The 26,649-nt window shown below is 37.4% G+C and overlaps 1 protein-coding gene across 1 annotated transcript in view; it reads right to left on the minus strand.

Moving 5' to 3' along the window:
* LOC107699243 (autism susceptibility gene 2 protein-like) overlaps positions 1-25,253 on the minus strand; it is a 262,039-nt gene extending 236,786 nt beyond the window's left edge. The window contains exons 1-2 of the mRNA XM_016500439.1: positions 24,960-25,253; positions 22,123-22,807 (exon numbers count right to left, since the gene is read on the minus strand). Of these exons, the coding sequence (XP_016355925.1) occupies positions 22,123-22,380 (258 nt within the window). The 5' untranslated portion in view covers positions 22,381-22,807; positions 24,960-25,253. The remainder of the gene's footprint in view (positions 1-22,122; positions 22,808-24,959) is intronic.
* Between the last annotated feature and the right edge of the window lie 1,396 nt (positions 25,254-26,649).

The following is a 26,649-nucleotide window of genomic DNA, read 5'->3' on the forward strand; positions in this document are numbered from 1 at the left end:
TTAAGAGCAAGCCTGAACAAAATCCAACCTACTGCCGCCTGAGAGAAATCAATATGACATACCAAAGTCGTGTTAAACGCACAGCATGACAAAAACACACAGGAAGAAAGAGAGAGCCATAAAGAGGTCTTATCTGCACTTCGCCCAAAGAAAAATCTCAATGAATAGAAGGATAAGACTTTCACAGTCTTACATCATAACAGTGTAACCTAGACTGATGACTGAAAGCAACACTACTAATTCAACAAGGTTGAATTTGCATTCAATAATTACAGTGATAGCAAGGCCTTAATTATACAACTAAGAAAAAACGCTTTCACACAACAAAACAGCTCTTAGACATTTAACAAAAGTGTTTTACACTGCAAACAGAACAAACAGCAGTCTGAATCATTTCGGGGCTTACGCATGTATGTTCGGATCATTTCAGCTGCTTTAATGAGTCTATTCATGAGTCATATAAAGTATACTGATTAATGATACAAACGAGCTTGAAACGATCTGGGAAATGTTTGCAGGTGTCCGCGCGGATAGGCAGCATGCCAAGCAGCTCTGATTCATAATCATTATTAGTGTTGTCACGGTACCAAAATTTCAGTATTCGGTACCAATACCAGTGAAAATCCACGGTTCTCGGTACCAATTTCGGTACCAAAGCAAAACACAAAAACATGCTAATTGAACAACATTTTTATTAATAACGTTAAACAAAAATGAAATGTACAAAACCAATGCCATTCTTTATACTTATTTAAAATTGTTTCCACAAGTAATAAAAGTATGAAAAAAGTAAACAAGTTTCACCCAAAAGTTTAGTCATAGTTCTGCTGCCACTGAAAAACATCTGTAAACTGTTGTCTGTTTTAGGGTTTGCTGGCTCTTGAGGTCGCCACTGCTTTTAAGAAGAAGTTGCCAGGTTTTCACAACAAAATCCGCCCAATCGCGTTTCGAGGAGGTCCCCCGTTAAAAATCGCATTCCGGGGATAAAATACGCATGTTTTGGCGGGGTTCCCCTGGTAAAATTCGCATTCCAGGGGCTAAATATCACGTTAATGGGGTCGTTTTTCAACCCGCGGACATGAAAAACAACCTGCGGCAACAGTGTTAAAGCAGCCCAATTCCGTGGGAAAACCGCGGACTTGGCAACACTGGAAGAGGATAGCTTTCAGATAGCGCATCAAGAACCGGGTTGACCGGGTACTCGGTACCACCGGTACTTAAAAAAACCTGGTACCGTAACGTTTTCATTTTTTTAGTACCGACTTCGTACCGAAATACCGGGTCTTTTGACAACACTAATCATTATCATGAATCATGCTCACAATCCCATACTGACTACAGATCAATCAAAACAGGGAGGGCACCGAAGACGGTCAGAGCTTTATTAAATAAACATTAAAAGAGCAAATATGCCATCTTCAGAGCGGGGCGTATGGAGACCAAAATGTGTGTGTGTTTACAGATGACCGGTGCAAATATTGAAAAAGCTGGAATAAAATGTCATTGGGAATGCAGCACTGCCACTGGGGAAGATAATGTGTTTTCCCACTGTAATTTAATTCTCCACCAAACTTTACAAACTGAGAGTCTATTTATGTTGTACACACACAAATCTAACCTTAAAATCTTAAGAAAGGACTTCACCCCATCACGGCCCCATGATTCATGGGATAAATGACTTTCATAATTTACCGTGATAATATTTGGACAATTTCTGGTTTGTTTTCTTCTCAGACCGGGTACTCGGTACCACCGGTACTTAAAAAAACCTGGTACCGTAACGTTTTCATTTTTTTAGTACCGACTTCGTACCGAAATACCGGGTCTTTTGACAACACTAATCATTATCATGAATCATGCTCACAATCCCATACTGACTACAGATCAATCAAAACAGGGAGGGCACCGAAGACGGTCAGAGCTTTATTAAATAAACATTAAAAGAGCAAATATGCCATCTTCAGAGCGGGGCGTATGGAGACCAAAATGTGTGTGTGTTTACAGATGACCGGTGCAAATATTGAAAAAGCTGGAATAAAATGTCATTGGGAATGCAGCACTGCCACTGGGGAAGATAATGTGTTTTCCCACTGTAATTTAATTCTCCATCAAACTTTACAAACTGAGAGTCCATTTACGTGGTACACACAAAAACGTAACCTAAAAATCTTAACAGAGGACTTCACCCCATCACGGCCCCAAGATTCATGGAATAAATGACTATCTTATAATATACCGTGATAATATTTGGACACATTTTTGGATTTGTTTTCTTCTCATCAGTCGGTTTGGTCTGCTCATGTGATGGAGCTTTCGACTGGTCTGTTGTTTATATTTCTACTCATCTTCCCTAGAGCCTCCTCCATGTGTCTTCCTACATTAAGTATGAGTGTGTTAACACCTCCTACTGAATCAATCACTGTCAAACTGGAGATGGAGAGGGTGTATTTTACAATGTGAGTAAACTTCATTATGGCCTTGTGTGAAAACATTTTGTGGAAATGTGTTTAGTAAATGCTCCCAGGCCACTGCCGGCACACTTGAGAGTTATAAAAACAGATTAATTTAATGTGAGGCTGTCAATCACAGCAGATTTTGTTGTCGACAAGGACACAAAGAAACACACAACCCTAGTGTATTAGACACAGGCCCATGGATGAAAACTGAAATGGAAAAGCAAAAACTTACATTAAACCAAATATACTGTACATGTTTATTAATACACTTGTTTATTTATTAGCATTTCCAAGATACTTAAAATTCAGTAGCCAACAACAAGACAACAATTCTCAATTCCAATGTCTATAGTACAGCAAAAAACTAATATTTTAATGATCATACTCTTTTTTTTTTTAAGTCATTAATAAATGAAATTCAAATTACATACATACATACATGCATACGAAGTCTGCCCAGCTTTGGTCTAAAAGCAACAATTGTATGGTATCTACCCACATCAGGCAGATAATAGCTTATGAATCCAGTGTAGATTGCTGTAACACAGAGAGCTGAAAATAACTCCTTATGATCAGCGCAGGCGCCTTAACCTCAGCTAGATACATTTGACCTCACACTGCAAACTCTTCCTCCTACAAAGGGCTGAACTCAAGCCAGAAAGGAAAAAACAGATCTGATGGAACAAATAAGGCTGTCTGCAGGGAGTCATACAGCAGATAGAGTTTGTGTGTCTGAATGACAGTGGACCTCATCTCTTGAACTCTGGGCGCAGTAGTTTTAAATGCCTTCTCGACAGCCCTCTTACCTACACACTGAAATGACCTGTATTCAGCAGCCATCCAAAATCACAAGCAATCCTCTTGCAAGCACATAAATGCACAAAGTCTCCCATGAATCAGTAAAATCAATTTAAATTTGTAACTTGGAATACATTAGTAGCCTTTTCTGGTCATAATTGGACACCAGATCTGACAAAGACACTCTGTAAATTGCTTCCTGACAATTTTTTTATTCAATTTAACATCATCTACACATGAAGTTTAATTTAAATTAAATTCAAATTAAATTAAATTAAATTCCCTTCATTTTAATATAAATTAAACTGCTACTAAATTACAATACTGCTACATTCCTTGTTTTTCACTACATGTCACAAAAAATACAAATAAAAATTTGAGCGCATATGCCATTTTGATCTACATCATTCTGGACTGAAAACAGCACTGAGAACCAGCAGAAGGTCAGGAACAAGCTCCACAGCTCCAAAGCAGAGGGTCTGCTAATAGACAGACAGGCCTGCAGGCAAGCATGGCACGTTGTGATATCGTATGGAAAAAAAAATCACTTAAGAGATTTCAGTGGAGCAAACACCCAAACAATGGTGTGGAGAATTGATGTTTGACAAAATAGGCAAATAAGGGAGAAAACCATGACAAGCGATTTGGATAAAGCTTGATTAGGATGATCAGGACAACAAAACAAACAGTTGCTTATCCATTGCAATACGCAATAGATTTGGATCCATTGTAGATTTAGCTGAAAATGGACAAACCACAAGTGAGGTTTGTTATTAGGAGAGTAGGTTCTATATACTTTAGCTGTAATATAAAGAGTGTCAACTAGTATGATGTAGGGGTGTGCGATATCACGATTTTTGATTGTGGCCAATTAAATTATCTCCATAATCTATTTTTGAAGATTCTATCAGTTGCAGTTCTGGCGCCTCCATCTCAATATACTATACAACGTGACATACATTCTCATCAAATGTGAACTCAGCGGTAGAGTTACACTCACGGGACACAGTACTTATTTGCAATCACAAAAATACATTATTTGCTTAGCCTTTCTCATGTATTGTATTGTATTGTCATCTTGCATTGTTATGAAAATAGGCAGAATCTCATAAAAATCACATACAAATCATATACTGTCGTAATCGTGTGTTTATTAGCTTCATATTTCATCTGTAAAATGTTTTCCTGGGTTTCTTCTAGAGCCCGACCGATATGGGTTTTTTGGGGCAGATACCGATACCGATATTAGGGAGTAAAAAAAGGCCGATACCGATATATCGGCCGATATTCTTTGTGTATATTATAGTACAGTACCAGTCGATAATATCGGCAAAACGATATATCGGTCGGGCTCTAGTTTCTTCTGTACAGAACTGAACGAGGAAGTGTAATGGACGTTTGTCATAAGAGACAGGGCGGGCTATGAACGTGTAATATGATTGACATATGAGCAGCGAATGAGCTTCCTCTGAGTCAGAACTGCGATCACGGAAGAGAAAACATACTGAGAGCACTGGAAGCAGCTAATGCTCTTCAGATTGCGTAAATCAGTGGAAGATGAATAGAAATTATGATTCTGTCTAAGTTATACATTTTAATAAAAAAATGCACTAGTGTAAACGTAGCCTAAAAGATAAGTAAAAGATCAAAAGTGTGGCTGCATTTCACCAATGCTTGTCTGTCTCCTGAAAAAGCAGACATGCTATGTGCTTTAAAGACTTTCCGGTTAAACATTTAATTTGTGTGCAGTTTCTGAGCGAGTACACCTGAAGCGCGCACACACTAAAAAGCCTGTCAAACAGCACCTGATTGCTGGACTAAGTTATCTTTCATGTCTGATTGCGCTAATACTGTCAAAAGCACACAAGGTTTACATATAAACAGTTGGTTATGTCTAGGGATGCACCGATACTGAGCTTCTGCACTCGTACTTGTACTCGTTAAAATGCCCCGATACCAAACGCCGATACCACACAGCATGTGATAAGCGCCATATTCAGACAAAGAAACACCGACAACAGAACAACAGACAGCAGAATGGAGTGTCTACTACGAAGTATATGTATGCAATGAATATAACGTTAAACATTCAGTGTTAACGCCTGTATAGCTGATGTGAGTGAGCTGATAAACAAAGCACGCTGAGTGGATTGAGCGCGCGGCGGCGCAGATGCGCGAGCTTGTCGAGTGAATATACCTTTCTCACAGACATCACTGGAAAGTTTATAGTTCAGTCGGATGTGTCAAAAACAAGTAAGTAAAACAATGCACAAGTTACTTAACGGTAGGGAGGGAGAGAGAGAGAGAGAGCGCGCAATTCTGTTGTGTGATCTTTGATGCTCACTCACTTAGCACACGTACAATAAAAATATCGGTATCGGTACTCGGTATCGGCAAGTACCAAAAATAAAAGTATCGGTATCGGGCGAGTATTGGAAAAAGTGGTATCGGTGCATCTCTAGTTATGTCTAAAGTGAAATTAAACAGTTGAGAGAAAAATGCATGCCTGTATATTAGATGTGTGTATGTCTTAAAGTGACAGCAGACTAATAGTACTAAACATGTTGCCGCTTGTCATTAAAGGGACAGTTCACCCAAAAATTTAAATTTTGTCATTATTTACTCACTCTCATGTTGTCCTAAACCTGTATTAATTTCTTTCTTGTGCTAAACACAAAGGAAGATATTTTGAATAATGTGTGGAACCAAACAGTTGCTGGTCCCCATTGACTGATAGTAGGGAAAAAATTACTATGGAAGTAAGACTGTTTGGTTACACACATTCTTCAAAATAACCTTTATGTTCAACAGAAGAAAGAAACTCATTCAGGTTTAAAACAAATTGAGAATGAGTAAATGATGACAGAATTTTCATTTTTGGGTGAACTATCCATTTAATGTCAATAAAACAACAAAACACAAACAGAAAAATCACTCACTACTCTTGACTGAAGAACTTTAATACAGTTGCTTTAATAAGATTTAATGTATAATTTATACAGTGAAGTGTATGTAGTGTTTTATTTTTTTATTTGTTATTTCAATTTCTTGAATGCTACTGCTAAATACACCTACTGTACCTGAAAAATAAAGCACTGTTTGTTTTATTTGTATATTATGTGTATTTGTAATTTGTATCTTTGTTCTTATTTTTTAATAACAAAGAGAAAATAATGACAAAGATTTTTATCTTCGCCCACTTTGGCCTAAATGTCTGTCATTCTTTTTTATTTTATGTTTTGTTACCTTGTAAGGCTTTGTTTTTAAAATAGGGAAATTAGTTTGGCTGTACTGCTCAGACAGCTTGCAAAATAGTAAAACCAACATGACAAAGAATCATGATAAAACCGTGAATCGTGATTTTCCTGAAAAAAAAAATTGTGATATGATATTTTTGCCATATCGCCCACCCCTAATATAATGGAGTGTTGGATAACCATTGCAGAACGGACTCCATATGACTCCTTAATGCATTCTATTATGTTTCAGGCTCCTTTTATGTTCTCAGTCACACACAAAATCACGCTGACACATCCGCATATCTCTAGTCACAACACACCATTACTTCTGTCATCTCAAATGACTCCAAAATGTTCCTCAGTTCTGCAATTCAATTAGCACATAAAACATCTTGCCAAGCCAAATCCTGCCATTAGAAACAAGGCTTCCTCATTACTCTCCCACCAAGCACAAACTCACTAGGCCTCTAAACTGCTCCTCATGCATAATTCAGCAGCCACAAATATGGCATTTAGGCAGGATGGCTGTTATGCATCGAACAGCAAGGGTCGGGTACAAACAGGAGGATAAATGCAAAAAGCTAATTCAGAAATGAGTCAGAGAAAACAGACGCAGAAACGGCAGCTAACATGTTCACAGCAGTTATTTTGGTGGAAAAGAAGCTCCAGTGAGACCTTCCCCAAGTAAGATCTTGACTAGATTTGCATTTTTTGAAGGAAATGCCAGTTTAAGTCATTAAAAGATTTTCAAACTTGCACTCAGTAATTCTGTCCTTATTTAATTCATGTACATTTAGACTACATGAGATGAAGACTACATTATCAGTAGCCCAATCAAAGCTGTTTTATTTTAAACACACTCTAAAAAATAAGGGTTCTTCATTGGCATTGAAGATTCCATGAAGAAGCCTTTGCACAAAAGGGTCTTTATAGTAGACAAAGGTTATTTAGATTATTACAATCAGAAAAAAATGGTTATTTTTAAGAACTGTTCACTGAAAGGTTCCTTAGGGAACCTAAAATGGTTCCTCTATGACATCACTGCGAAAAACCCCTTTTGGAACCTTTATTTTTAAGAGTATAGAGTACATCACCAAGTTCACATGACCAGCTGAATACTACGGACCTCAGTCTATATTATCAGACACTTTCGCTCAAGGACTAGGCTAGAATCATAATGGTCAACTACAAAAGTGCATTTCTACAATGCCATGTACAATGTGCAAATGAACTACCAGAACCCTGTCTGTGAATACATGCCCTTGTATTGTCCTCCTGTGTCTGCAGACATCGGCTGGACCCACACTTGACCCCAAACACTTCCGCTGACCAGCAAGCTGTTCCACACACACCAAGTCAGTCACTTCAGGATAAACAGAAGAGACCTGGAATGGAACAACACATTCTCCTCACGCTCCAACAGCCTCAACCTAAACAATTACTTGGCATGTGTATGAGTTCACTTAGCATTTACAGGCTAAAGTCTGGTTATGAAAGTAGGAGGTGGATGGATTTTAAGTCCTTGGCCACAAATTCTTCTCATAATCTGAATTCACTTTAGACTGAAATGCACCAATAGGTTTAGTTTATTATGGAATTTAAGTTTATGGATTTGAACAAACCCCTAATCGTAAGTATTAAACTTCAGCATGTAACTCACCCTGCACCATAAGCACAGCCAAACCAAAAGACTGCAAATGTAAATTTAACGTCGGAGCTCCTTGATCACAATCAAGCATTTTCCCAGTCAATGCAGCCAACACAAACAGAAAATAAATACAATCTGGGTCTATACACCTAAATCTGCAATGTAAGGTACATTAAAACGATACATTCTGGGATATCTATTATAATTATTTATTAGAGGCAGGTGAACAATACTTTTTAATAAAATGTTCACAAAACAGTTCATCTGTTTTTTTCCTTAAGACTTTTATGAATTCAGACACTCTGACACACACTGAAATGAGATTCATGGTTTAACACCACTTTGAGGAACACAGACTCTGTGGTCGGAAGATCTTGATGAATAGCTACAGGATATGAAATCAAGCCAAACGGCGTTCCTGCATATGGCATGTGGGGGGGAAAAACAGCTATATCCCGGCCAACAACAACATGCAATCCAAAAGAAGGAAATTTAAATGTGGGACATTTATTCTACAAAACAGGGTGCCATTTGTGTCCCTCATATAAATCACTTTAAAACTTACTTTTATAATTACTTTATAAATTAACAGCTCATGCCTGCAACTTTTACTGTTACATCAGACATATCTAAACAACAAAAATCAATTTTTGTGTGTTTTTTTATTACTTTTCATCTTATGAGATTTTTTTACAAGCCTTTTATGACATGCCATACTTTTCACCAACTTTGCTGTATTAGCAAATAAACACATTTAAAAGCAATCATTTTGTCATTAATCTATATTTATATTTTAGATTGTTGTTAATGTATTCTTTAAAAATCAAGGTGCAGGCAGTGAAATGGCAATGGAATTAGGGAATACGCGAGACACTGCAAACGACGTGAGTGCAACAGTCAAACACATCCATTTAATGTGTTTACATAGAAAAATAATGTAATGTAGTGCAATGGAATGAAAAAAAAAATGTTCTGTTCAAATTGCCCCAAATATTTTCTCTTTTTAAAGCAATAAGCAAGTCCATAAGCAAAATGAAATGACATTAGTGAACTCTTCAAGGACAAGTCAGTCTCTCATTTTTGAGTCACTTTTTAGTTTGTTTTAGGTTTGTCACTAAGGGACAATTTTAAAATGTCAACCTTGTTATCATGATTTTGTACAGTAAACAACTGATCACTGAAATGTCTGCATAAATATCAGTATTAAATTCTATTCTATTATTTACTTTAAAAATCACCTTATCAAACTGTCTCATGGGTGCCTGTTTCATAGAATGACCCACTAGAAGGACATGTAAGCCTTTAGGAGGAGAGAAAGGAGTTCTGCTCACCTCAACTTGTCCTGTCTCGACCTGACTTCGTCTCACACAAAGAAAGATCAAGTTGCTTCTGGGTGTGTGCGTGTGAAGCAGAGTTAGAAACATGTGAGAGGAAGCTCTGACACCATCTCCAACACGAAGCTGCTTTGGAAATGCAATAAGATTGCTTGCAGCCAGGTGTTGGCAGGTGGAGAGCCAGAAGTTTCAACTTCATCAAGGTCTCTGCGAGCCTTCAACCTCTCACGACCCTGCTGTCGACAACCAAAGAAAAGAACAAGAAAATGAATGGAGGGCTGTACTCAGCAGTTGCTCCTCACTGATGCCATTTTCAATTCAGCTTTTGCAAACATTTGTCTTTTTTTCCCTATTCCTTCACACGAGAGAACAGAGATAATGAATGAGTGGTGTCCCACCAGATACTGACTCACAGACATGCCAGATGTATTATTATAAACCTACTCAGGCATGCCAGTTGTATTTGAATAAAAATTGAATTTGCCTAAGCATTAACAGTGTGAGTTCGAGCAGCATATCTTCTCTTTGCAGACTAGCGTTTTTACAGCTACACTTAAAGCATATGGGATAGACTTCGGGCTACACTTAACACTGCTATTTGATACATTATTTACATCTACACAAAAACAGAGAACTCAGTTTATGCTCTCTGAGAGTGTCTCTGCTAAGGCAAGCATTACTAGTACAACAATTCGTTTTGGACGAAAGGATTACTAACATTAAAGAAATAGTTTCGTGTTAAGTTAAGGTGCGGTCACATTTACCATTGTTCAAAAAATTTTGCTTGCAAAATCCATTCATCTCAATAGGAATCTGTGCAATCGTGAGTTTAACATAGGGGCAAAAAAGTTCCCATGCAGATTTTACTTCAAATTTTGCTAATTCTGTTGACCAACAGAAAGCCTCTTAGTTTGAAAGTGACTTCTGTGTGAGCAGAGATTCATGCTAAGCTGTAGACAATGGACCTTTATTGCCCACATAATTTTGCCAAAATTTCACTAATGTGACCGCACCTTTAAACTAAATTGACATTTGTGGCATAATGTCTCTCTTTAAACAAATCTGGTTTACACTGAGGCACTTACAATTAAAGTGAAAGGGGCCAATCCAGAAATGTTATGAACTGAGAAATCAAAATTCCCTTGATATTTTGACATATAAGAGGCCATTGTACTATAAAAACATCCTGTAAGTTTCAGAACTCAAAACGTTCTCGTTAGTTTAAAAACAGCTTATATTTTAAGTCAATCTGCCAAAACGACAGGTTGGAATGTGCCACTTTATGATGTAATAGTGTGGCTAAACTCCGCCTCCACCAGAAGATCAACACCTGCTGCTACATCACTGCCTGTTAAGCTCCGCCCACCGATTCTCACACGTAGTGTAAATAACGAGAGAGGTAAACGCAGGTCTACACAGAAATCAAACTATAAAGATGGCTCTGAAAACAACAAGATGCTGTGCAGTGCTAAGTTATGGGGAAAAACAGACTTTGTATTGCCTTCCTTCTGATCCCAACATTAGGAAAGAGTGGATGAACTTTATTTTTAATGAATTTCCAGACCGCATCAGTAAGAACTTGGTCCTTTGTTCAATACATTTTACCGCGGGTTCGTTTACAAAAAAGGAACAATTGAACTTTTTTTTTGTATGAAGTTCCAGATCGCGTCAGTAAGAACTTGGTCTTTGTTCACCTCATTTTTATCGCGGATTTGTTTACAAAAAAAGCACAATACGACGCAGGATTTTCAGAAAGATTGAAACTAAAAGACGTTGCTGTGGCGACTGTATTGGATCTGACAGTAATGTCACACCACACAAGTGTGAGTAAATGTTTTTATCACGTGATCACTATTGCTTTGTCTGTTATTACAGATCGTTTGATATGAACGGAGTATTTATGTGTTTTTAACCTAAATCACAGCAGCGTCCATCTGTGAAGGATGTAGGACAATCATATCAGTGGTGGGCGTTTACTTCTGAGTCTACAATCCGCCACGCCTATTCAAACAGTGCGTTCCAATGAGGGGGATCAAAACAGGACAGAAAATGGCCTATTACTTCTAAATTATGATGTTTTTTGATGTAAAAATCTTGATAACATTATAAATGGCCCTCAAAGAACAGTACAAAATAATAAAACAGTTCATGAACCCTTTAAAATACTGTATCAATAGTACAGCCACAAGACAAACAATTTGTGTCTTAGCATGATTTTAGGGTGGGAAAAAAATGCTTACTAACCTTTTCTGTGTAAATTTATATCCAATTTCACAACTTTTTCACCATGAAAACAACCATAAAACTCTAAAATGATTTAGAGCTTTAAAGCTCAAATAGTATGTTTTAACAGAATAATTAGCTACAGTGCTTTAATAACATTTTAAGTTTCACATTTCTACTTGTAAATCCTCAAATAATCGGCCCCATTTACTACCATTTTGTGCTTTACTGTAACCTTGATTTCTACTTTTGTTAAAGGGCCATGAAACATGAAAGATTTTAACAGAGGTGTTTGTGTTGCACATCATAGAAGACAATGTTAACATTTGTTATTTTAGTTATAGGAGAAAATTGGATTCTTTTGATTATTTTCTTTCTTTGTGCTATTTTTGACTTCTGGGTTTAAAAACTACATGTCGAAGTCAAAGGCTGTAATGTGGCAAATACCATAGTGCTTCTATGACGCGTCGGTGTCTCTAATTATTCATGAGACTGTGTGTCCTTATCCTATGAGAAGATGCTTCCCTTAATTACTCACAACAGCACGTGTTGATTTACTATAACATACCCTTCAAACTGTTAGAACACGTACAGTAAGTGAGAGACACATTCATAGATTGAAAGTGAGTTTTTTTTTTTGGAAGAGACTGAGACTGCATTTCATAAATTCTCTTGTTTGTCTCCCCTCTTCCCCTCCACTCCACTGTTTACCACACCCACTTTAGCAGCATTTTTCAAAACTGTGGTGGAGAACTATCTGGTGCTCGAACAGGGGGTTTCATGACCCTTTAAAGAAACCATATGCCACAAATGGTATTTCCTTTCTCAGAAGCACAGGTTTTTTTAACAATAAGTCAGTGAGACAAATTTGTTCTCAACGCTTCATTTAGGAAGGTCATTGGGGTAAAGAACATCTAGAAACTGAAAAGAAAACTGTCAAACCTTGATCAGGAGGAAAAACCAGGCAGAGATCCACAGTGGCCTATCAAAAATCTCTCACTTTACCAATCTATTAAAACTGTAAACTGAGGTTGTGTATGATTGCCTCAATCTCTGAGTGCTGACTAACCATGAATGGCGTATGCCCACCTGAGACCATTGCGGAACATGGGAAATAAATTACAAGATGTCCTTCATTCACAAAACAAATTAAATTTTCCCATTACAACATGTTTGCAGACTCAACTTAGCACGGAAATAATATTTTTGTAGTTTTGAATGCAATTTCACACACATACAGTAGGTGAATAGAGACCAAATACTCATTAAACTCATCTACGTGGACCCATACACACCATTTAATTTCAAAACTGTTAACATCTTAACCGTTTTTGTCGTTTTTAATTAAAAGCTACGAAGGCATCAGTGCATATCAGTGAACAGATGTTTGGAGGGAATGCTGACTCTCTTTCTCTCACACCACACACACTGCACACTGCACACTGCACACTATCCCCTCTGCACACCCTCACAGGGTCATTAATGATATTCTTGCCACACCATTTAAACATGAGAGCAAACATTTACTGTGGTTAACAGCCCTCCTGCAACAACCTGGCTATAACCACAGCTGCTGCTTAAAGTGTGTGTGTGTGTGTGTGTGTGTGTGTGTGTGTCATGGCACCTGGATATGACCACAAAATGATGATTTACATATGTCTGTCTGTATGTACGAATCAATATTCAGCTGTCGCACGACACTTGCGCCAGCACAGAATTCAAGCTCTTACAACAATTAACCTTCGTCACACCTGTACTTGTCGCACCTTTTAACCAATTACCTGTCACAACCAAGCACATCTTTGTTTTTCGTTTCTCCTTTAACAAGTACACTGTTATTTTCCTTTCAAAATGCCTCTAAAAGATAGAATAAATGTCAGGTCATGGCTAATATTGTCAGTGATTGGATGATTGTTTTTAATGGAGCCAAAATGAGACAAAACATGTTCAAACAACGCAGCTAATTAATGAGCTATTTTGAGCGATTTTAATCAAGCAGTAAACTGACAAATCCTGCTGGGCAAAGATTATTCAGTATTGATGTTAGCTTGATATTTATTTTAACTGTAGACAACTGTGCATTAGTTTTAGACAATATATTGAGTTTTGGGTCTACAAACACATCCATCTTAAAATTTGAGTTTTTCACATCAGCATCATGTGGTGGTGACTTGATTCAGAATTTGAAGTCTATACTACCTCCAAATTATATGTATACTACATATTGTAAATAATAGATATTAAAAGTGTGCATCCATTTGCACTATTTGGGAAATGTGTAAGTTGAAAAGTAAAGTTAACAACCAATCATTTATTTCAAAGTCAATAATTAATCATTAGGTTAGAGAGATAGCTGATTGCCAATGCTTATATACACTTGCAGTACACAAAGCTACAATCTTAAAACATGATAGTAATACTACAAAGTAATACTACACCTAGCCACCTAAATAATTTTTTTACATAAAGGCTTGTGCACACTGGGACGATTATCGCACGCGATTATCGCCGACGTTTAACACTAGGGCTGTGTATCACCAGCAAAGTCACGATACGATACGTATCAGCTCTCTCTCTCCCTCTCTCTCCCTCTCTGTCTCTCTCATAAATGAACACTTGATGAATTACACTTTTCTGAGAATAGAATATTGAAGTGGAGATCGCTAAACTGCAAATCTATGTGACGATACATCGTCGTATCGATGTATCGAACACAGCACTATTTAACACCTCATAACTAAACAGAGGGCGCCAATGTGAGTGTGCACACCGGCGCGCAAAACGGCAGGCGTAAAAGCATCATATTAAAAAAACCGCCTCGGGCTCGTTTTTTTGGTTTGACGCGCCATGTTAAAAAATGGCCGACCAATGAGATTGGCACTTTTGTTCACGTGCCTGGAGCTGCTGAAGTTACAGTAAAACACGACTTGGTGGCGCTCAAGCACAAAACGGTCTTGCCGAGCACACAATTGATACCTAACGACGAAGAGGAACTAATTACACGAAAAAGAAGCATCGAGGCAAGATGAATGTAGAGCTGCTGGACTCATTGGTGTCTGAACATAAAGAGCTTTATGACAAACGCGACAGCAAAGTCCTACAAAAATCTTGATCAGAGGGAGTTGTTATGGAGAGGAATTGCAGATCAAATAGGATTCGATGTGTATCGGGGTATTTCTGTTTTTCATTAAGCGCCATTTAATGTCAGAGAGTGAATTTGCATGTTCACTCGGCTCATCGCCATTGAAAATCGCTTGGGTATGAACACACAAGACGCGTCGAAAAATGCTGGCGATAAGCGCGTGCGATAATCGTCCCGGTGTGCACGAGGCTTAAGAGTGGGTTCAGCCATTTGTAACTTGAATGTGCAAGGCATCTGGTGTACAAAAACAGTCCATTGCTGCTTGAAATTGCAAACCAGTATTTATCATATTATTTAAATTAAGTTTCGTAATCATGAACACATTGGTTTGTAGTGCAAATAGTTTTACAGTTAACTGCACTTTGTTATTCTTCTAGTAACCCAGCAGCCAATAAATTGGAAGTTTTGCACATTCACAGGAAATGTCTTATGCGTTGCAAAATATGGTAGATAGATACTAACACATAAAACAATATACTTATCATCAGCAGCACAGTATAAAAAAGAGACAGCCTTAACTCCACATTTAGCTGAACCTGAATTGCTCTCAGCATGTTTTGCATCTTAAATGATTCACTCTTTTTGCCCAATAGCTTCAACTGCAATCCCATATCATGCATTAACAATCCAACAACAGCAAAACTACTGCTACACATTTATGATCCAAAACTTGATCCAAAAGGAACACGATTTAAGTAGGAGTCTAAAGGAATGTAAAAGCGTAACTACAATATGATCCATCGGCTGTATTTAGCATGCCTTGGAGTATATTTGATGTGTCAGTCATGGCTCCTACATCACTGTATTAACGCATATCACATATCTTATTGTGACGGTTTCAAATGAGGTCTAAATGAATATCAGCTGTCACTGCCATGAGTAGATATAAGCACTGTTAGGAAGGAAATTAATTGATGGCTTAAAGTAACATTTGTCATGCAAGAAAATATTCAGAGCATGCCTCGAACAAAATTACCAGTGATTTTCAGTACTAAACAAATTAGTTTTTATTTCTTTTACAAGTCATGTTCTTTCTTTATTCCGACATAATTATTGACAGATTTTGCATGTGTGTGTGTTTTTAACTAGGTACACGTGCAACGTCAATACATTCAGTGCAACAATATCCTTCTCAATGAAAAGTGTAATCAATTCCTTACCCTTTCTCTATCGTCTCTCTCTCTCACTCCATCTTTCGATTTGTCTGCTTAATAGCAAAGAGAAATCTAGATCTCAGAAAATCTATAGCCTGTCTCATAATTCTGCCAAGAAGACATTTCTGTCATAGCACATTTGACTCGATTACATCACAATAGACAAAATAAACACTTCACTCATTTCCTTATAAATACCAGACAATTTACACGCACACCGTCAGAGAGAAGTATTTATTTAAAGCTGAATTTGTCATTTTTGGGATGTCAACACACTTTCTGCTATCCCAGCTTAATTTGTAGAGACAACTACAAGTAAGAAATTTGGAGATTTATTTATCTGACTATTTATACACTTCAGCTTAATGGAACATTCCAGGTTCAAGTTAAGCTCAATCAACAACACTTTTCTTTGAAGGAAAAATCTAGGTTAAATAAGTGGGGCAGTTTTGTATTATTTTAAAATACTTAGGCCTACACATTCAATAGAACAGCCACGAGACATAAACAATATGTACGTTATGATTTTAGTGTAAAAAAAATGAGCATGACAACGTAACCATTAAAACCCTAAAACCAATGAATCATTTACAAAAAAACTAATAAAATTCAATTTAATGGAAGAATTTATGTAAGTTTTCATTAAAAGAAATAAATAAATTAGAAGCTTCACATAGTACAACAAAGTAGTGAACCACATTACTTCCATTGTAAGTGCCCCGCTGAAATCTTTTTAAAGAAATCATTGTAATTGTTTTAAAGAAAACAAAAGACAAGTTGAAATTATACATTTTTTAGTAATTAACATTATACCACAAAAGCTGAACTTAACTGGTACTGAACTCTGAATTTTCCTTTAATGACTTTTTACATTATTTACATTATGAAGACAATTCACACTTACTGCATCTAAACACACATGCCCATTTGTAACCCTTCATGAATGCATAATTGAGTTCATTCACATATCAAATGAATTACAAGTTGTCAGGGTGCTTTTTGTCTTGCTGTGGCATTAGGCGATTACAGACAAAAAATGTGCCCCTCTGGGCCCCGTGCCAACCCCTCCTCCGGCCATGAACCAATTTCCTCTTTCAACCATCTACTGCCTGACATGATGGGTCCCACTCTGTCTTTTTCCTGTCTCTTTCTGAAATGCTAATCTGATGTCAAAACTGACATTTTCTTTTCCAGAGCTGCATTTGAGTTATTGCAGGCTGTGTAAATATTTATAAATGATAAAAGCGCAGTCTGAAATCATTAACATGCCACTTAAGACTCATCAACTTGGCTAAAGAAGAGAACATAATAGCGTTGAACACAAAAAAATAAACACTCGATTCGTTCATATTAAGATCTGAAAAGCCATTTTGAATGTCATCTGAAAGAGAAAGGCCATTGTGAAGAACAAACGCTTTGCTTTGCGCCAGGCACGTGCTAGCACATTAGTATTATTTACATTGACTTAACCATTTTCTTATGAGTGGATCAATGGAGTGGGGAACGCGCGCAGGGTGACTGCTGTTCTCAATCAAATGAGCTCGGAGCTTTACAACACAATGATCACATAAAGTGGTTTAAGGGCACCAGTGGTGCAGGCATTAAGTAATATTGAATTGGGGATGCGGGGTGGGCAAGGGGGAGGAGGCTGAAACGATTACGTGGCAACTTTGTACTCAGGGACCAAGGGGGAGGAGGTATGTCGAGGAGGCCCGGGCCTGATGATTTAGTAATTTCTCAAAGTGGTGTAGCACACTGCCTCTCAGGCTTGTCGTTCCAACACTAAGCAGCATTAATAAACACCCGCTGCTGATGGCTCACTTCTGTATGAGAGAATCTGTCCACTGGAGTGGAACGAGTTTGATTTCAATGTGTCATTTGGGAATACCTGTACGAATTCCTCAAGCACCTCCTGGCAAATTGAGGACAAATTCCTTTTCAAATTGAAACTATCAAGGGATTGTTGGAAAAGGACAAGAAATAGAAATGGTGAGGTAGAGGAAGAGAGAGAGAGGTAACATTTAAATGAAATTGGATAAAGAGAGAATAGGTGTACTATTGGATAAAAAGTAAGATGGCTCTGATAAGGACAAGAAATAGAAATGGTGAGGTAGAGGAAGAGAGCGAGAGGTAACATTTAAATGAAATTGGATAAAGAGAGAATAGGTGTACTATTGGATAAAAAGTAAGATGGCTCTGATGTAATGTAAACACTGATCCATATGGACAAACAAACACTGCTACTAGGGATGCACGATATTGGATTTTTGCCAATATCCGATATGCCAATATTTTTCAACACATTTTGGCCGATAGCCAATGCCAATACCGATATATTTCCTTTTGTTTGGAAACAACACCAAGTCTCTCCTGTGCAGAAATTATAAGCAAATTATTTTTAATTTTGGTTAGTTTTTAACAAGAACTTATTTGTTAGAATTAAACAAACAATAATGAAGTTCGTTTATAATGACAGTACATTGAACATTTGAAAATAACTATAAATAAACTATATTCAAATGCTGCATTTTTTTTCAGAAAGATGCAGTGGTAACCTTAACATTTTATTTTAAGATCTAACATTTGTAAATGGTCTACAGCAAAAGAGTTGTAAAAATTCTGAAAATCTTTTAGAGCTCATAATTTGTTTAAAAAATACAACATATTACACATTAATGAATAAATCAGTATATATAAAATTATTTAATTTAAGTGTTATGTTTGTGATTTTTTTTTTCATGTAAACTATACCTTCTGACCTTTAAATCAAAACATACTCATGATTTTATGGCATCAATTACTGCTTTATATACACAGTCGAAATATTATTTGTGTATTTTGCTTTTATTTTATTAGAAGTAGGCCAACAGCGCCCCCTACGAAATTAAAAATTGCGATTTTTTTGCGCAGCTCGTCAGTAAACAACGGCTCTGTGTAGTTAATGCTGCTCAATGTGAAAGCACGCACGTGATGGAGATTTACCGCTGATTACAGAACCAGCTTTCTGACAAGATGCGCATTAAATATCGCATGGGATTTATCGTGCAGCCCTACTGTTTACTCTATCATACACCGAACGCGTCATTCTGTACGTGAATTCTCAGTTTAAATGCAGCGATCCAAAACAGTGAATCCAATCATCATTCAGGCAAAACTGCTTCAAGAATGAGCCACACTGCTGATGTGATCTAATCTCACTGTTGACGTGAGCTAATCGCTACCACACCCTGAGCGCATGTGAGTTAATGTATTCCTCTTATCGGAAAGACATATCGGTGTAATTTTTCATATCAGGCCGATGCCGATATTTCCATTTAAAGCCATTATCGGCCGATTCTGATATTGGTCCGATAATATCGTGCATCCCTAACTGCTACATGTATGGGGCAAAATCACAACAGCAAACAATCAGTGCAAAATGGATATAGATTCATGTGAAAAAAATAAATGCAATAAAATTGGAGCTGTGGCATAGTGGTTTGCGCTGATATGTTTACCTCTGGTGTTTATGCAGAAAATGCGATTCCAGCTTTTGTCATTTCCCCATCTAGTTTCATTATCTTCCTCATTATTTCCAAACCTTTTAAAAATAATGGCAAAAAAACACAACATAACACAAAACACAACTAAAATAAAACAAAACAAAACACCACAACAAACTAAACTAAAACACAAAACTACAGACAAAACAAAACAAAAAACACAACTAAAACTAAACAAGAAACACAACTAAAACAAAAGCTGCAACAAACAGTAATAATACTCTTTTTTTATGATTACAGCATTAAAATAGTCATTTATTAAAAGACTATGTTATAGAATAGGCCAACATACTGTACGTTTGATTTGTCTATTTCCACTGGCTCGTTAAGTCCCATGATCATCTCAGCTGCATGAATGAGAATGAAGCTGATCGTTGACATGCAGGATCTAGACTAGGATCTCCTGCTCTGTGAGGTTCTAAATGGAGCAAAACGACAGAGCATGAAGGGGATGGCTATGAGTCACAGATCCCAGAACAGTAAAGAGCGGTGAATTGGATGTCACCCCTGGAGAACTGCGCCTGCGGTTCACAGCGCTAGCGTGACAGCGTAAGCTGCTGATGGGCTCCTTTCACAGATTACTGTAGTGAACATGCAATACAATGCAACAGCATCTGTAGGGGATGTGAGGGTAAAGCGTGCAAAGCTTTGTCGCGTCACACTGCAAGAGCGACGCTGAAAGTCAGGATGGCACTCTACAGATGTCCTGTCAAGACTGACAAATTAAACAATGGTGAAGGCCAATGCTGCTGACAAGTGCTCCTGGGAAGCACCTACGATATGACACAAAGTCAGAAACACAATATGGAAGTAAAAGTGAATGACGGCAAAAAACAAAAAAAAAAACTAAATTGTAACCATACGTGAATACACCTGCATGCCCAATCGTTTTTATTTATATATTTAGTTTAGTTTTTATTTACAAAATATGATTAATTAAAAAATTAAACAATAACATTGAAATATTGAAAAACATTTCTATAGAAGTTAGGGCTGTGTATTGGCAAGAATCTGGCAATACGATACGTATCACGATACAGGGGTTGCGATACGATATGTTGCGATACTGTAAGCAAGGCGATATATTGGGATATTTCTTATTTTAGGAATTGGATATATTTTTAGGAAAGCTGTCATAAAGAACACACCACCATATGCAAACCTTAGCAATAAATAAATAATTATTTAACCAGAACACAGTGGGATCTGCATTTGCAATAATCAGTCCCTGTAACATTCATCGTCACTGAACCACTTTTTGTGCAGTACGAGTCAAGGGGAAAAAATTAAAGTGCTTGCAGGATCCTTTAGTTAAATGTATAAAATATAAAATGTATTTTATAAAAAGAACATATATTTTTTTAGACCCTGCTTTAAAGGTTCACATTTTAAGTTTACAATTATAACATACAATGTCATAACATTTTGATGTAAAGAATTACATCTGCTTAATATCAATGAAAAATAAAGTGCTTGCAGGATTTCTAAAGAAAACAAAACAATTTTAAAACAATAAAATAAATACAGATGTTAAACATTCTCAAACGATATTCTGTTTTTGAGAATCGATACAGTATCGCCAAACAAAATATCGCGATACTCACGTGTATCGATATTTCCTTACACCGCTAATAGAAGTACAGTTAAACTTTAAACTTAGATCAGCTGAAATTATTCTTTCTACTGCAGGTATTATTTTTCTTTTCTTTTTTTCATCACAAAATGATACAAGGCTTTGTTCAAGTTGTGTGTTTAAGTTGTTTTTTAAACTAATGAAGCTTTTCAGCAGAATTATCTTTCTTACCAAAATTCTGTGACTAAAATCTAAATATATGACGGAAATCTGTAACCTGAACATCTACAGTAGTTACATTAATGCCATCATGATCATCCATCTTCAGCTTCACCAGATGACATGAACATCTTCAGCAGCTACATTATGACATCATTTCTACATATGATGATTTCTGTATATTTATATTAGACTCTTAGTATTCAGGCATCAAACTCAAATCTAAAACAACTTTGTTAATCTTCTCAAAACAGCATCTTAAAGAAGTACAACATCACAGCGGACATCCACAGTTGTGGCTGTCTCCCAAATGGCACACTAGACAGACACTCAAATGTCTAGCGCATGAATTTTACATGGTTATTGTCTCATCCAACATCAGAGTCCGATCCCCCTTTTATTCTTCTACATTTTCTTTTCTTTTCCTTTTTTTCAATAAAATGAGTGCATCATCCGGGTATATGAAGTGCACTTCATGTTGGAATTTTAAGTATGAATGTATACTACAAAAGCAATCAAGCAAATTTGGACACACTTTACATCTTTGGCAGGAAAATGGCTTAAAAAGCCACATCTACTTGAATCACAAACACACTCACTGAGGAACAACAGAAAATTCAATACTGTGCAAAACAGACCCAGGCAATTAGAGTCCAGAAAGAAGCAGTCTACAGACAATAATAAACCAGTCATTATACTGCCACTGAGCTTTTCACAGCCAAACCAAACAAGCACTTCCAAAAAACAGCAGTTAAAAACACATTCAAGCAAAGGCTGCAGTACAAGTCTCTTACCTCAAGAGCTTCCAGCGTCATAAATCCCGATATTGAGAATCCGTCAATGATGTCCTCCTCAGCAGAGGTAGACTCCTTTCTCTTCCTCCTCGGTGGCCTGGGTCGTGAGGAAGAGGGGGGGTTGGTGCGGTCTTCCTTCTCTGAATCCGAGGAGAATCGAAGCATGGAGCCGCGGACATGGTTATTCCTGATCCCGTTAGACACGCGCTCCCGGTCTCGCACCGACCGAGACTTCCGCTTTTTCTGTGGGCCATTCATTTCACCAGATGACACACCCAACCGAACACTTCCTGTTAGGAGGCTCTCGGCCCGTGCTCAGAGGTGGATGCAGAACGATTCCCAACAAACACCTGTAATGGAAAGCTCAAAAACTGTACTCCAGTGAGAGATGTGCAATTATCCAAATTCCAAAACCAGCTGATGTCATGCGACTTTGCTTGGAGTGCAATACGCACATGAGATTCAAGAAGGATAAATGCATATATCCTCAAGCACAGAAATCCAAAATCGAATCCTGTTAAGGGTTGCCAAGCTGGAAAGTATCCAAACTTCCAAATTCTGCCCACGTTTAAGGGAAACAAACTGGCAGATCACTTGAAGCGTCTTCTAACAGAGCTGTAGCAGGTCTCCGCATGGCTGTCCTCATGGACCCAACACTTTGTTTAAGTGCAGACTCCTTCCCATCCTACAAGTCAAAGAGACAGAGAGCAGACATTTTTAAATGTTCTCTCAGAGAGCCTTCCCAGAATCCCCACCCTTAGCTATACATAGGAATATATCATGCATGCAGGCATATGAATAAAGCAATTTTCACAACACATTTGGACTCTCTGCAAGAGATCATCTTAAGATTCCTTCCTTTTGATCTAATTCCACAATGACTACAGTCACTTTCACATTCCCTTCTTCCCAGATCTTACAGTTTCTTGAAAGAAAACAAAATTATTCAGAATGTGTTCTTGCAGATTAAATACATCACATAATGAGCCACTTACAGAGCTGGGTCTAGATCTCCAGTATTACATATTCAAGAGCTTATATTTCTCCTCCTGCACACTGTCATTATTCTGAGACTGCTATAAACGGAGACAGGAGGAGGGAAATTATTCATTTTTCTTAACAGAGCTGTGGATCAAGGAAAAAAAAATGTCATTTTCTCACAGCAAATTTTAGTTCAGCTGATTACACTGACAGAACATTTATGGCTGGCTTCCAGTCATCTTCTGTATACAGTTACATCTATGAACTTAACACAAAAACAGCCACAATCATTCTGCACTCTACTGATAATCTCTACTCAGGGCTCCTCTGTTCATTTCTCAATGTCACCAAACTATAGATAAAACCCTGAAAACCTTCACTACAACTTGCTAAATTTGCCACACTATAAACGGAGACAGGAGGAGGGAAATTATTCATTTTTCTTAACAGAGCTGTGGATCAAGGAAAAAAAAATGTCATTTTCTCACAGCAAATTTTAGTTCAGCTGATTACACTGACAGAACATTTATGGCTGGCTTCCAGTCATCTTCTGTATACAGTTACATCTATGAACTTAACACAAAAACAGCCACAATCATTCTGCACTCTACTGATAATCTCTACTCAGGGCTCCTCTGTTCATTTCTCAATGTCACCAAACTATAGATAAAACCCTGAAAACCTTCACTACAACTTGCTAAATTTGCCACACTCGGAGTTGTCAAATAGGTGTTTTATCTGAATAGCAATTACTAACATCAGCTGAAATTATTCATGCTAGGCATTATTTTTCATTAATCTCAAAATAAAACAATGACATTGCTCAAAATAATAAATAATTCTGTCATTAATTCTGTCAAGTGTGCTTAAGTTTTTAGCAGAATCCTCTCCAGTCTGTGACTGAAATTTAAATATGACAAAAATCTGTGACCTGAACATCTACAATAGCTGCATTATGACATCATGATCATCAATCTTCAAACTCACCAAATGACATGAACATCTTTAGTAGCTACACTATGACATCATAATCTGCTCTCAGCTTCAAACTAAATCACACAAACATACACAGCATGTACATTATGACATCATAATCATCCATCAACTTCACTAAATCACTGACATCATTATCAAGCATTAACTTAACCATCATTAGATGACACGAAGACCTACATTATGATGACAATCGGCCAAAAAAATGTAAACTTTACAAGATAACATGAACATTTACAGTAGCAACAATGACATCATAATCAATCAGCTTTACCAAATCCACAACTGCATTATGACATCATAATCAAGCATCAACTTAAACATCATCTGATGACATAAACCAGACATTATATCACAACTAGCCATAATTGTAAGTGTATGTTATCTGGTGAAGTTAATACACTGACATCATAATCAAGCATCAACGTGAACTTCACAAGATGACATGAACATCTACAGCAGCTACAGTATGACATCATAGACACCCATCAACTTAAACTTCACTAGCCACCAACCTTCATCTGCCTTCAAAATCCACCACTACCAAACCACTGAATATCAGCATTGCAATCTGACTTTTTCGAATAAATTATGCATTCCAGAAACATTTTACCAATAGCAATGACCAATGGTCCAGGTGGGCTATTATTACAAAGCCATTTCCAACCACATATCCCTTTTAACCTGATGATGCCCTGTGCTGGCACTCCTGTCACACACGCGCGCACGCACACACACCCCAAATATATAAATGGTTTTAATGCATTTACACTCCCTGCCAGTCCTCCCTTCACTCTCGCTGTCTTCTTCCATGAGTCCTTTTTGTCTCTCTCTATCTCTCTCCGTCAGTAAATCTCACGCACCGTGGCCGGTCCAACCCACAGCAACAGCAGCAGCGCCTGGCAGTGCCTCCTTCAGCTCTAGATCCACCAAAACACAAAGCCTGCCTTCTCTCCTGCAGGACAAAAGCAACACATGCAAAGCCTGGCGAGTGGAGGAGGGCCGTCCGAGCGAGTCGTCGGCATTCGGAAAGCGCGCTGCTCTAGAACGGAAAACAAAAGAGAAATTTTTCCACAAACAAATAAATCCTGCAAGGAAGCGACACTACTCCTCTCCGCGAGTCCGTGCTTCAGGATCCCGAAGCGAGCGGGGACCGGGCGCATTGATACAGTACTGCCGCAGTGCCGCTTTACAGGCGATCCGCTTCCTCAGCGCATATAGTGCTCTGCTCTCTATACAGAAGCCTCGGTTTAATTGCATGAGATATTCCTTTTAGTTACTACATCTTATTAGACACTCTAAATGTACTTTAACATACCATCAGTTTCCATTACACTGCCATCTGCGCTGATTATCAAAATAATAAAAACCATTGTATACTATGGCACTGATTAGGCTACTTGATTGATGCTTTCAATGAGGGTGCGAATTTGGGTTTTGACCGCTTCTATTTAAAGGCTTAAACACCACAGAAGTATGTCTTATGACGTTTTAATTCAGTATTAATTCTAGAGATACCATAAAGAACGTTCAATATTGTTTTCAAGCGTTTAAGAGACCACAAAAGTTCGACTGTAGGCTACAAAAGTATTTTCATTTATTTACCTGACGCGGTAATCATATAGGTCTATGTCATGTGAGCTTTCCGTTTTCATTCATTAAAAATCTACTTACGGTCATAACGGGGCGCTATATAGTTTTCCTTATTTCTAGAATATCATAAAAAAATATGTTTTGCTTGTTTAAAACAGTTGTATGAAAAGCCATCTTACCTCTCGCTAATGGCGCCAAAGCAGTTTTGAGTTGCGTCAGACGAACCTTAAACTGTGTTCTTCCAAAATTACTTACAGAAATTACATTATGATATGAGATTATATGTAAATTATATACAATTCAACATTACTAGAGAAATATTACAACACACTGATGACAAATAATTCAGTACATAGGATTCAATCAATGCAAATAGCCGGACTAACTCTTAATAGACATGTTTTGTCCCACTGTAAAATGTCCTTCAACGTACCATTCATTCCCATTAGACTGCCTTTTGCACGGATTATGACAACGCAAACCATTGCATATTGTATTGCTCTGATATGGCTACTTGATTGATGCTTTAAATATGAACTAATTCAATGCATTTGAGTTGATGCTTTTAAACCTTGCAGCATGGAACCTTCTCTAAATACCAAAACAGTTGCTTCTAGATTTACAGAACACTAAAATGACAAATATCGAATACACTTTGAACACTGAATCACTGCATAGCCAGTCCAAAACAGTTCTTTACATGCAGACATGCTAAAAAAGAAAATAATTTGACATATAAAGAAATCTTGCAGCCTATTTGTAGTTTATAAGGCCTATTGTCTCTTTAGGTTCTTCCATCTGTCCAACCACATTGTGTTGATTCAGGCCTCATCAGCACCAATGAATCAGTGGAAACAATCCTGAAATTTACAGCGTCTAAACTCACTGGCTGCTAATTAGACTTAGTAATTGCACAGTCTATTAAATCTTCATTTGGCATTGCATGGGTTTTCAAACATA

The sequence above is a fragment of the Sinocyclocheilus anshuiensis genome, unplaced genomic scaffold (genome assembly GCF_001515605.1).
Source record: "Sinocyclocheilus anshuiensis isolate Anshui unplaced genomic scaffold, SAMN03320099.WGS_v1.1 scaffold334, whole genome shotgun sequence".
Classification (NCBI taxonomy): Eukaryota; Metazoa; Chordata; class Actinopteri; order Cypriniformes; family Cyprinidae; genus Sinocyclocheilus; species Sinocyclocheilus anshuiensis.